Source organism: Octopus bimaculoides, chromosome 18 (assembly GCF_001194135.2).
Source record: "Octopus bimaculoides isolate UCB-OBI-ISO-001 chromosome 18, ASM119413v2, whole genome shotgun sequence".
Classification (NCBI taxonomy): Eukaryota; Metazoa; Mollusca; class Cephalopoda; order Octopoda; family Octopodidae; genus Octopus; species Octopus bimaculoides.
Window position 1 is genome coordinate 51,819,963 of NC_068998.1, and position 12,966 is coordinate 51,832,928.

Consider the following 12,966-nt stretch of genomic DNA (forward strand, 5'->3'; position numbering starts at 1 on the left):
ATATATATATATATATATATATATATATACATACATATATAAGATTTGCCAATGATGTTGTTGTTTATCTCCAGCTTAGCTCCTCACTATACAAACCTATGATCAATGACATTCCAGCCATGACCATGTTACCTTAGGCAGTAAGTCAACAGAATCCTTATTGTGTCAGTCAAAATACCTGTGGTATTTAGTTACACCCCTTTCCATTTATGAATTCAGGTCCCGATAATATCAACTTTACCTTTCATCCTTTTGCAGTCGACAATATAAAGCCCCAGCCCACTAATCCGTATATATTTGCTGTTCTCCTGAAGCATCCTACGTGTGAATGGAATTCTAATAGGAGAGTGAAGACCATCCCCTCCTATTGCATGTTGACCACATTGAACAATGTGTTCTGAGGTAGTAAAGTGTGATTTGGGGAGCATTTAGCTGCTATTTCTAGCTAATAAAGAGGCTCATACAATTATGTGTCACATGCACTAAGCATTTTATGAGACAGAATTGATCGATTTAAAATTCTGTTTAATTCAGTTTAGTTATTATTGCACGCAAATACACCAAAAAGTATACACATAAACACAGGAATTAAGACTTGTGAATATGAAGCTCACTTCATTCATTTATATGTAAAAGTATAATTAAATAACAATACTTAGGAAATCATGTTGCTGGATCTTAATATTCATTTAACCTGATTAAAATCCTGTTTTATTTGCAAATTTTTTTCCGTCAGTGTTTAACACTTTTGAGGCCAACATATTTGATTTTGATTCAAAGCTGCCAGATTCTGATATTGATATTAAAGCTTTCAATAATAATTTTAGGTAAGTTACATTCCAAATGCCAGCTTTTTAATGATAGCGGCAAGGGGCTCTGTTGGTTTATGTTGGCCGTTTAAATGTACGTGTGTATGTGCAAGTCTGGGCATGACCTTTTCACATAGACTGGCAGTTTATTCATGCATGCAAGTCTCCCTTTTCTACTTGGGTTGATACATTTTGGCACTGTTGTTGCAGACTTTGCTGCCAGAACACAAAGAAACAGAACAAATATCCACAAAACATATCACTTGATCCTCTAATAGTCCTGCCAATGCAGTGCCCTTGATTTTTTATCAACCCTGAAATAGTGAAAGGTAAAGTTTGCCTCGGTGGAGTTTGAACTTCTCATGCAGAGAGTTGGAACAAATACCACAAGGCATTTTACCCTGTGCTCTAAACATTCTACCAATTCTGTTAAAGAAAAATTCAATTAACATCTAAATTTTTGATTATTTCCAAAATAAACTTGAGCATATTTGCCGTATAGGTCATTAGGATTGCAGTCACAAAAGGGATCAATAGACAGTTTTGATTGTGACCCCTTCTCAGGGATCTTTCAAGCACTTTTAATAAATCCTCCTCTGCTACCTTTTCAATACTGCAGCTCCATATGATGTCTGTCTGGTACTGGATACCGTCTTTCTAATATCATTTTGAATAATGCTATTCTTAAGAATTTCAAAAGGAAAAGAAGAAAAGACTTTCGGTCATGTAACTACTGCTGATTACCGTAGTCTTTATGTACCTAACAGGTGACTGAGTGCCAATTTGCTACCATATTCTAATAGTGCAAATGGCAATTAATAAATATAACTATGGTTTTTTTATGTCTTACTCCAAGGAAGAAGAGCAGGGCTTGTAACACTTTTCCAGGTTCTCTGGGACTGGTCAGAGAAAATGACAAAGTTCTCCCCAAACTGGAGATCGGATTTTGGTGTTTGCAACTAAGTATGTTCCAAGGATCACAGAGTTGTATTGAACTAAATAATAGATTACATCTAACCAAATTTTACACACATTCTAATAACTCTGCCACCTCTCTTCTTTGTTAAGTATATTAACACAATCACATTCCATTCCAAGCTAATTTCTCTTGGATTTTATGTTTCAAAAGCTTCTCCTCCTATCAACTATTTGAGTATCTCTCTCAATAAATACATTTTTATTTTCATTACACAGACCTTTTAAGCATCAAATTTTTGTTATGTACATTTTATATCAAAAGAAATTTATTTTCCAACAATTTATGATGATTCATCTCATCTTTGGAACTTGGTTTGCTGTTTAACTTCACAGGTGACTTTCTCTATTGAAGCTATCATATGTACTAATTACTATATTTTGATATTAACTTGATTACTTCTCTTCTCGTTAACTAATAATGTATATTAGGTTTTTTTTGTTTTTCATTCATCAATGAGTAATTATTCTTTTGATAATTTGTCTTTTACAGGAAAGCAATTTCAAAGAGCAACTTCAGTCATACCAATTATTTACATCCTAACCATGCTGATCATGGTTACCGAAAACGGGATCTGCGCTCAACTATCGATTGGTCGGTAGGTGATATAAACTTTTTTTTTTCTTTTTACAAAGAAACTCTATCTAATGTTAGTTTTGACATTAGACTTGAGTTATTCAATACCAATATAAAATCGTAGCACTCCGTCGGTTACGACGACGAGGGTTCCAGTTGATCCAATCAATGGAACAGCCTGCTCATGAAATTAATGTGGCCAAAGAAATCCTGCCTCATTGAATTCCATATGACCCATGCAAATGTGGAAAAATTCGACATTAAAATGATGAAGAAGCTACTGCCAACAGAGGAAGAGGAGGAAGCTGTGCCAGTCTGCTTCAGTACAGTATATTTCCACTTGTTACAATACCTTGGACACTAAGGTCGTGAATTTGAAAACCGGTGGCACATTGTGTCCTTGAGCAAGACACTCTATTTCACATTGCTCCAGTCTACTCGGCTGGCGAAAATGTGTAGTGCCTGTATTTCAAAGGACCAGCCTTGTCACATTCTGTATCACACTGAATCTCCCTGTGAACTACATTAAGGTTTTGCACGTCTGTGGAATACTCAGCCACTTACACATTAATTTCACAAACTGGCTGTTCTGTTGATCAGATCAACTGGAACCCTCATCATCCGAATTGATGGAGTGACAGCACCTTGGTGCTTATAGTACCTTTCTTCATGAGGTCCACCATACTAGGATCAGACTTCACCATTTGCCCATTTCTCCCTCTGCTTTCCTGTTTTACTGGCTTCTACCACTTGGATTCTTTACTCAACTGTCATTAAATGGTTAATGTTTTTGTAGATGCTTTGTCCCGAGTCACATCTATGTGAGCACATCTTTGATATGATTAAAAGCCTCCCATTTGTGAATGAACATCTCTTTCTCTCCTACATCCTGACTTAATTTATTTGTAGGGCTATGTTTTCTAAACTATCTCTCACTTTTTTAAGAAATTAGGCTACAATTGGAAGAAGACATAGCTGCTATTCCTTGCTTGTTAAATATCTATGTAGAGGCTTTCTCATTGGTTCCTCAAATATGAATGTGACCGAATATACATACATTTATAGCAGAAACATTGTTACCATGTATGATGATGATGATGATGATGTTTGTTTACAATAAATATATATTGGAAAAACTTCGGAAATTTTATGTTCAATGCCTTTAGTGTTATATGCTATGATACCTATCATTAATTACATTTAAATTCTTTCTTATCTTCTCATATATCAACTTACTTTTAAAAACACATATTAAAAACAGATATTATTTTTCATATTATCATACATTCCATACAATTTTTATTCATTTCAGCATATTCTTTTATTCAGAAAAAATAAATATTTTGAAACTATCAAATTTAACACTTTTTTTGATGCAGTTTTATGAAAGTAATTGCATTGTGCTAGAGTCCTCGTAGGCATTTAAAACAAAAACGTGCACATATAATTTGGTTGTGTTTGTAATAGCATTATATGTATAAATGTGTGTGTGTATGTGTGTGCTTATATATTAACTGTATATCTTGATTGTTGATCAAGTAGATCATGACTCATAAAGTACTCAATGTGTTATAGGTACAGAATCAATATTTCTTTTACTAACCATGGGATGCCTTCTTGATGTACAACTGTTTTAAATACTGTCTTGCCATTTTTCGAAGTCCAGACTGAATATATGATGGAACCAGAAGTGTGTGTGTGTATACATATACATGTGTGTCTATATATATATATATATATATATATATATATATATATATATATATATATATATATATATATATATATATATAGTGTGTGTGTGTGTGTGTGTGTGTGTGTGTGTGTGAGCAAAAGGGTGACTATGTGGTAATACAGAGCTTCTCAAACAGGGTGGTACTACCTTCTCCTAGCTGGCTGTGGAAAATTACTGATCAGAATTGGTTTTTAACTTTTAAATTACTTTCAATATAACATTATGATAAACAGCTGCTTGTTACCCACAATCAAAACAATAATAATAATAATAATAATAATAATAATAAAAATAATAATAGTCTTTGAGATGTGAATATGTATACAAACAAAACTGAATATATATATATCACTTCACTGGTAACAGTAAAGGGATAGAGCAGTGAAGAAGGGAAAGAATGGGGAACAAGGGAAAAGGAGGAAGGTGAAATGATGCCAAGAAGGTCAAAGTTAAGTAGATGGCTAAATTTGGTAGTTGCCCCCCCCCCCCTAAAAAAAAAGGGGGGCAACATTCTTCACTTTCATCATTATGTTATGTTGTCTTCACACCAATCCTGGCACTTCTTGAGAGAACTGCAGTACTTGCAGGATACTACTGGGCTCTTGTTATGTAATATCACCATCTCTCTCTCTCTCACTCTCTCTCTCCCTTTCTCTCTCTCACTCTCTCTCCCTTTCACCAATGTCTACTTTTCTTTAATGAGCTCAACCCACTTACAAATGGTGTTATCTTCACGTAACTGACTATATACGTTGGCTTGAAGTCTCATTCTCTTTATATATATATATATATATATATATATATATATATATATATTTGTACACAACTACCAACTCTCTCTCTCTCTCTCTCTCTCTCTCTCTCCATTAAATTTTGTAAGTGAAAAGCTAAAATTAGTCATCACTGAGTTACTTTGATTGCTATTTTTGTTGTCACTGTATCAGCTTTTTGAGTGAGAATGCTAATGCCTAATTATCTCTTCCGTAAATTGTCAAGTATTGACTGAAGCAGATAGAAACCCATGTTAGTATCATTATTAAATCAAGAACACAAATCTCCAGTGAAAGAACATGCAACGGGGGTGGTTGTAGGGAGGCAGGGTGGAGAGGCTGTTTCCCCCCTTATGTGATTAGTTCTGGTTTGTTCCTTGCTAAAAAAAGCATCAATAAATGAAGTGCTATCACTTCAGTTTAGAGTCATTTATAAAGCACAGTTTATTCTATAGCCACCTACGTGCAGCATCTTAACCTCTTTTGTTGTTTATGGCTGTATTATTACAAGTACCAATAATAATAATAATAATCCTTTCTGCTATTGGCACAGGGCCTGAAATTTTGTGGGAGGGGGCTACTCGATTACATCGACCCCTGTGTTTCACTGGTATTTAATTTATCAGCTCTGAAACGATGAAATGCAAAGTTGACCTCGGCAGAATTTGAACTCAGAACATAGCAGCAGACGAAATTACTATTAAGCATTTCGCCTGGCATGCTATTGATTCTGCCAGCTCACAATCTTACAAACAATAGTAATAATAACGGTCTCAAAGTTTGGCACGAGGCCAGCAATTTCGATGGAGGTGGGGCAAATTGGTTACATCAAACCCAGTGATCATGTGGTACTTATCTTACCAAGAGGATCGAAGGCAAAGTCGACCATGGCAGAATTTGAACTCAGAATGCAGTGACAAGAGAAATACTGTTAAGTATTTCATCCAGCATGCTAACAATTCTACCAGCTCACCACCTTATTAATTCTACTACTACTGATAATAATAATAATAATAATAATAATAATAATAATAATAATAGTAGTAGTTTTCTCTACTGGAAGCACAAGGCCTTGAATTCAGGGGAAGGGATTAAGTTGATTACATTGATCCCAGTGTGTAACTGGTACTGTGACTGGTACTTTAATGAAGCTGGAGCCTCATCCCTAAATGTAACAACCATGTCAGCAGGAATGTCCTTGGGGGCTAAACCCTTTTTCTATGGGTACTTGAAAACACCACAATGTCAGATTTTGTCCATGTTCAAGAGAAGTTGCTGCTGGTTACTTTTGAAATCTTCTCTGAATAGTTAGGTATCAGTTTGCCTGGAAAGCGCAGTTATTAATAAGGAGAATTGAAATCAATGCATGCAAGATTTCACAGTAGTAGCATCTCTCCTTCATAGTCAACCTATGAACTTTTTAACCCACCTTCATATACATACATACACACACACACACACACATACATACATACATAAACACACAGACTCTCATCCACACACTTACATATAAGTTTGTGTATATCTGTATAAATCGATGTTTGGAATTACGTCACTTTATGTGAAAAAGGTAAATCTTAATGATTTGATCGATAGAGATCAATAACATAAGCAGCAGACTGAAATAAGTACTGAGATCAATATTACTAACTATAACACTTCCAGGTGTTGCCCCACCATGGCCATATCTGTAGTAACTGAAATCAGTCATAGAAGAAAAAGTTTATAGTTTTAGCTCTCTTTCTTTTCAGAGTTTCAGTGATCCTGCGATAAACATTAATTTTCTTCATTCTTGTAATTCACCAAATACCACAATGTACATTGCTCATCCAAGGTGTTAAACTGGCTGAATTGTTGCAGCCTCAGGATAATTGCTTTACAGTATTTCTTCCAGCTCTTTACTGCTTGAATTCAAATGCTGCCCAAGTTAACTTCCATCCTTTGAGGATCGATGAAATTAAGTACCAATCAAATACTCGGCTGATATAATGAACTGACCCTCACTCACTAGAATTGCTGGCCTTGTACTTTGCCTAAATCTAAAACCATGCCAAACAAAATGCTTAGTGACCTTTCATCTGTCTGTACCATCTGGGTTCAAATTCTACCAAGGTTGACTTTTGCTTTCCAGCCTTTTTTCTTTGGTGGTGGGGTCAATAAAATAAGTACTGGTTCTGCACCAGGCTTGTTCCCCTCCCCACCAACTCCAGGCTTTGTGCCTAAAGGAGGTTGATTTCTTCAACTAAAACCATTTAAGGTGGTGCTCCAGCATGGCTGCAGTCAAATGACTGAAACCAGTAAAAGAATACAGGAATATAGATATATTTAGGCTCCTCACCTGAAGGACGAAAGGCAAAGGTAACTTCTGTAGGATTTGAACTCAGCACGCAGATAGAATAAATACTGTGAGACATTCTATGCAATTTTATTAACTTTGACAATTCATAGATTAGACAAAATGACAAGATGGCTGTGGAGTAGTCTGTCTTCTCTTACCAAATTGTATTGTTTTCATAGTGAAAGCACTTAATTGTCAATGGCTAATTAACCTAGCTCCAAGTAGATGTCACGGACTCTGTGTGTGTGTGTGTGTGACTGACTGGCAGGCAGAATTTGAATTGTAAAACTAATGAGTATTTTGTTGGCTTACAATATTGCATTCAACTCCTCCCAGTTATAAGGAAATAGCGTCAATGACTTGTAAGTGTCTTCTCAGAAAAAAAGTCTCATGAACTTGACAAAAACAAAATCCATTGTGTATTCCTTTAAGGTGTTTGTAATGAGTACCTACTCTTTACTCCAACAGTTCCTACAGTCAGTCAGGTAGTGTGAAAGAGGGTTTTTGAAGTTGAGCAAGTTCAGCATTTCCATATATTTTGCCTAGAACCACCTCTAAAATAATCCTCCTCTATTAAAACTGTACTAATCTTATTAGCTATCTTTTGTGTTTATTTATTTATTTTTTATCACCCCAATTGCTTGATTCATATTTTTTATTTTGACCCTTTTAATACCTGCCTACCAAAGACTGTCTCTGGTTCCATGCAACAAAACCTATAATATTTTAAGGGTTCATATTTAAACTAAAGCACACCATCATAATTTAGTGGTAGAATATTTTGCTATATTCCAAATATAACCGAATGCGAATTGGGTTTTTTTTTTTTTTGTTTTTACTGAATCCCTTCTGTTTATTAATTATTTTCACAATAATTCGAAACATAATGGTTGTGTCTTTCACCAGCAATATTTTAGCAAAATGATTTAAAGTTCATTTAATTTCAACTGATATACCAATTTATCATTATTCTATCATCTCTTCAACAAATATTTGATACATTACAGTCTTGTCAATAGCACTATACAATAGAATTAATATCTTAACGAACCAATATGTGACCTAATTTTTCTCCACATCAACAGTTGCTTCATTTCACCTAGATTGCTAATGAACTTGAGAGAATACAACTATTGCACATTCTCATCTCCCTGTCTCCTCTTTATCAGAAGCCTTCTATTTATGTTAAAAATGTATATTTTGAGTATTATTTACTCTAGATACAATTACAGCTTAAGATCTTTATTTGGCTCTTGCCTAAAACAAATATTAGATTATGTTTTTGTTGTTGTTGTTTGTTTTTTTGCTTATTGTTTTCTTAACTGTGTTTTTTCTGGACAAAATTTTATTGTTAATATTGCTCTTGCTTTACAATATTCATATACTTTTATAAAAGGAGCAATCAAAAATGCAGACATCTCTCTCTCTCTCTCTCTCTCTCTCTCTCTCTCTCTCTCTCTCTCTCTCTCTCTCTCTCTCTCTCTCTCTCACACACACACACACACTTTGTGTGTGTGTGTGTGTGTGTTCATTTATTTGCCTCAGTCATGTGACTGTAGCCATGGTAGAGCACCACTTTTAGCCAAACAGATCGACCCCAGGACTTATTGTTTGTAATCCTAGTACATATTCTATCAGTGTCTTTTGCCAAACTGCTAAGTTACCAGGATGTAAACACACCAACATTGGTTGTCAAGCAATCATGAGGGGACAAACACACACACAAGCATATATATATATATATATATATATATATATATATGTAAATGGAACAAAAACGCAATAGAGGGCATAAAACATTCACACGGACAGACGATACAAAGGCAGACAAAAGGAACAACCATTAGAAGGACAGGCAAAAAAGGACAGGTCATTCTTGGCTTTCTTTCATTAGTCAAGTCCCAAAAGTCACGACCGTTTCAGGTAGTTATATATATGATGGGCTTCTTTCAGTTTCCGTCTACCAAATCCACTCACAAGGCTTTGGGTGGCCTGAGGCTATAGTAGAAAACACTTGCCCAAGGTGCCATGCAGTGGGACTGAACCTGTAACCATGTGGTTGGTAAGCAAGCTACTTACTACACAGACACTCCAACAGATTCCAAACAGGCTGGTGTCAGTCTGTATTGGCAAGACATTGTACTGCAATATTGGTAAAATGAGTTCTGTGAACTTGCTTTGAGAAGTGGAAAACCCAGCATTTTGGAGTCTTTCTTCGGGGAAAAGAGAGAAAGTAGAGACACGGCAGCATTTTACGACTTCTAAGTTTACTTAGATCTAGAACACACCTTTGTACATAAATCTGCTCAATCAGAACTAACCTGGGATTTAACAACAGCATCAACAACAAATGGTTACTTGGTGTAATCTTACCAAATTTCATACAATTTCATTTATTCTATGCATTGTTTCTCAATTTCACACTTTTCTTCTATGTTTTAGCTTGGTAAATGTTAAAAAGAAAAGGGAATAGAATTAAAAATTTGTTCACAAGTCACGTTAGTAAAACTTCTTACAACTAGCTTCGATAGATTTAGACACCAAAGAAAATTCCTTTAATATCTTCAGATGTACAAGACAGAAAGAAGACAAAATTTGAAAGCAAACTGAATTATTGCTTGTTTTCTTTGTACTTTTTAAATAAAATCTCTTCAATGTAAACACTTTTATGATATATGTTTAGCATTAATCACTTGTGTTTGCCTATTTGTGAAAATTTAAGCTTTTTTTTTTTCAATTTGTTTCTATAACTTTTTTTTGTTGCTTATTTAAATTTTATAAATAATGTTTACTTTGTTGCTATACAAGGTTTGCAATTTTACTGAATTTATTTTTGAAATTATGATAGTTTTCTATCAACACTTAAAAGCTAATTAAAAATACAAACCAACATAGAAGCATCTACTTGATATACTTCACTTGTTAGAAACAGCAGTCAGATTCCTTACTCAAATCATCACCTACCTTAGGCTGGTATTTCTAGCAGGTCAAATGACTGAATTCAGGCTTCATTTGGTTTGAAAAGGAAAAGTAATTGAAACTCAGAATGTGGAGAGTCTGTTATTTCTAAAAATGCTGCAATGGAAAGTCCACCTTGTGCTGACTAATCTCCACCCATCAAGATTATTGGTTTTGTGCCTAAATTAGAAACCAGCAGTTACATATGTAGCAATAAAGATCATTTAAGGGTTTCCTGCACAAAAGAGTTGGGTAAACTGGGTAAAAGAAAACAAAACAGCAGAACTCTGGAGGTGTTGTTCTTGGGGTGCCACCAGTACCGCTCCAGAAGTGTTGGAAGAGATTGTCTCCTTCTCAGTTCTAAGCATTGACAATCATCTTGTGACAAAAGGAGGGAAAAAAACTCATATAGAGGGGGTAGGCTGCTGAAAGTTGCATGAAGGGCCTGAGAGAGAGAGAGAGAGAGAGAAAAAGAAACTATAGAAAATGATCACACACCCCACCCCCCTTAAGAGAAGAGGAGTCTACCTCTCCCCATGTAAAATTCACAGTCTTTCATTAAAAATAAAAAAAAACGAAGAACTGATAAACCTGACTAATAGGGTTAATGATTGATGAGGAGATGGGCTTTCATTTTGTGGACACTCAAATGATAGACTGCTAGTGAAAACCACATTAATAATCTATGATCAGCTAAATTGCAACTAACTAGAGAACATGCAAGATTTTTTTGCTAAGTCTGACACCAAATACACAGAGGAAGTTTCAATTATACCAGCTTCAAGGTATGGCAGGCAGCCAATTTCATGGATTCTCATTCATATGTGGGTGGGTTACCCAATCTGTGTTTCATGCTTTTATATCATGTATCAAATTTTTGTTAGTGTTTTTATTGTAAGTTTTCTTTAATTTATATTCTTTATAACATCCCCACTCATTCCCTTATTTTTATATTACCTTGCATTATTGATCCCCATACATTCGTAATTATGTCCCATCTTCTTTTCATTTTCTCTTGCATGTATGAATGGGCTTAGGTGACAGATACATGAAACAGTCATCATCATCATCATCATCATCATCATGGCTTTAAATTGGCAGAACCATTAGTGTTGGAAAAATGCCTTGTGGTATTTTCTTTGGCTCTTTATTTTCTGAGTTCAAATCCCCCTGAGGTTAATGTTGCTTTCCATCCTTCTGGGGTCAATAAAATAAAGTACTGGGGGTCAATGATAATGACTAATTCACTTCTCTCAAAACTGCTGGCTTTGTGCCAAAATTGGAATTATTATTATTATTATTATTATTGATGTTATTGTTATTATTATTCATATACACACAACAGATTAGACTGTTGATAAAGAAAATTCCTAACATCGGGCTACAAGTAACCTTAGATGCCAAGAACCCTCCTAAGTATCCTAGCTGTCCCTAATAAAACTGTTTTCTGCAGCTGCACTAAACTAGGTTTTATGCCTATTTCCTCTATCCACCTGTTCAAATGTTTAGGGATAGTCCCCAATGCACCTATACTACTGGGATACATTTTACCCGCACTTTCCATAGTCTCTGTAATTTAATGGCTAGGTCCTGGTACTTTGCTATTTTCTCTATACCTCTTATACTCTCATATTGATTTTTCATCATTTGGGACTGTAAAGTCAATTATCTGGCACTTTCTATTCTCTTTATCTACTACAGTAATCCCTTGCCATATCGCAGTTCACCTATTGCGGTTTATTATTTAAGCTTACATCGATTCCTCCATGGTATTGTTTTGCATTTATAATAAAATAAATATATACAAATTATAAAAATAATTTTTAGAATATACAGTACAGTATTGCTTGTACTTCATGGATTTTCACCTATCACAGTAGGCTTTGGAACATAACATCTGCGATAGTCGAAGGATTATTGTACTACCAAATCAGGCTTTCTAGCTTCTATTACTCTGTCAGTCTGAATGTTGAAGTCCCATAACATCTTATATTTCTTACTTTCGAGTACTTTACTAGGTTCATGTCATACCATTTATCAGTATGTTCAAATCCTAGCTTTTTACATAACTCCAAGTGGATTGCTCTCCCTAGATTGTCATATCTTTTCTTGAATTCTTTCTGTGCCAGCATGCTACATTCACTTACTATATGAGTAACGCTTTCCGCTTTTGATTATCAGAGAAAATGCTTTGCAGCATTTCTTCTGACTCTTTATGTTGTATGTTCAAACCCTGGCTTGGTTAGCTCTGCCTTTCATCTCTCTTAAGTCAATAAAGTAAAGTGCCAATCAGTAGTATTGACTAAACGCCATCCCACCTCAAACTGCTGGCCTTGTACCTAAATTAGAAACAATTATTATTATTAGTGTTATTATTTATGTTTAAGACTGTTTCATTTGATGTAATTTTCACTGTTTAAAATTATTCAGACTTTAAGACTTTAATTTGGATTATAACAAAAATAGAAAAGAAAAACAAATGTGTGAAAATTATGATTCCAACTTGTCAAAACATTCAAATTACAAACCTAAGTAGACAAATATGGCATTGAATTTATACAGCTTTCCTGTTCGTATCTCTTTTGATTTGGATTACTATTCATGTGGGGGATATTTCACTTCCTTGTATGCTTCTGGCTTATATTTACTATAAACAACTAAAAGGTTTCATGTTGTTTGTAAATAACTGCTTTCCTATTTTGATTTCTCTGATTTTTATTTACCGAGAGGAAGCAGATGGTGATACATGAGGAAAACCAGAAATAGAGAATTTCTTTGTAATATCCGCCAAATCTCTTTTCAAA

General features: G+C 34.7%; 1 protein-coding gene across 1 annotated transcript in view; it reads left to right on the forward strand.

The window, feature by feature from the left end:
* The window catches only part of LOC106878091 (diacylglycerol kinase zeta-like), a 352,548-nt gene that overhangs the window by 89,898 nt on the left and 249,684 nt on the right, over window positions 1-12,966 (forward strand). The window contains exon 2 of the mRNA XM_052974271.1: window positions 2,278-2,383. Within this exon, the coding sequence (XP_052830231.1) occupies window positions 2,278-2,383 (106 nt within the window). The remainder of the gene's footprint in view (window positions 1-2,277; window positions 2,384-12,966) is intronic.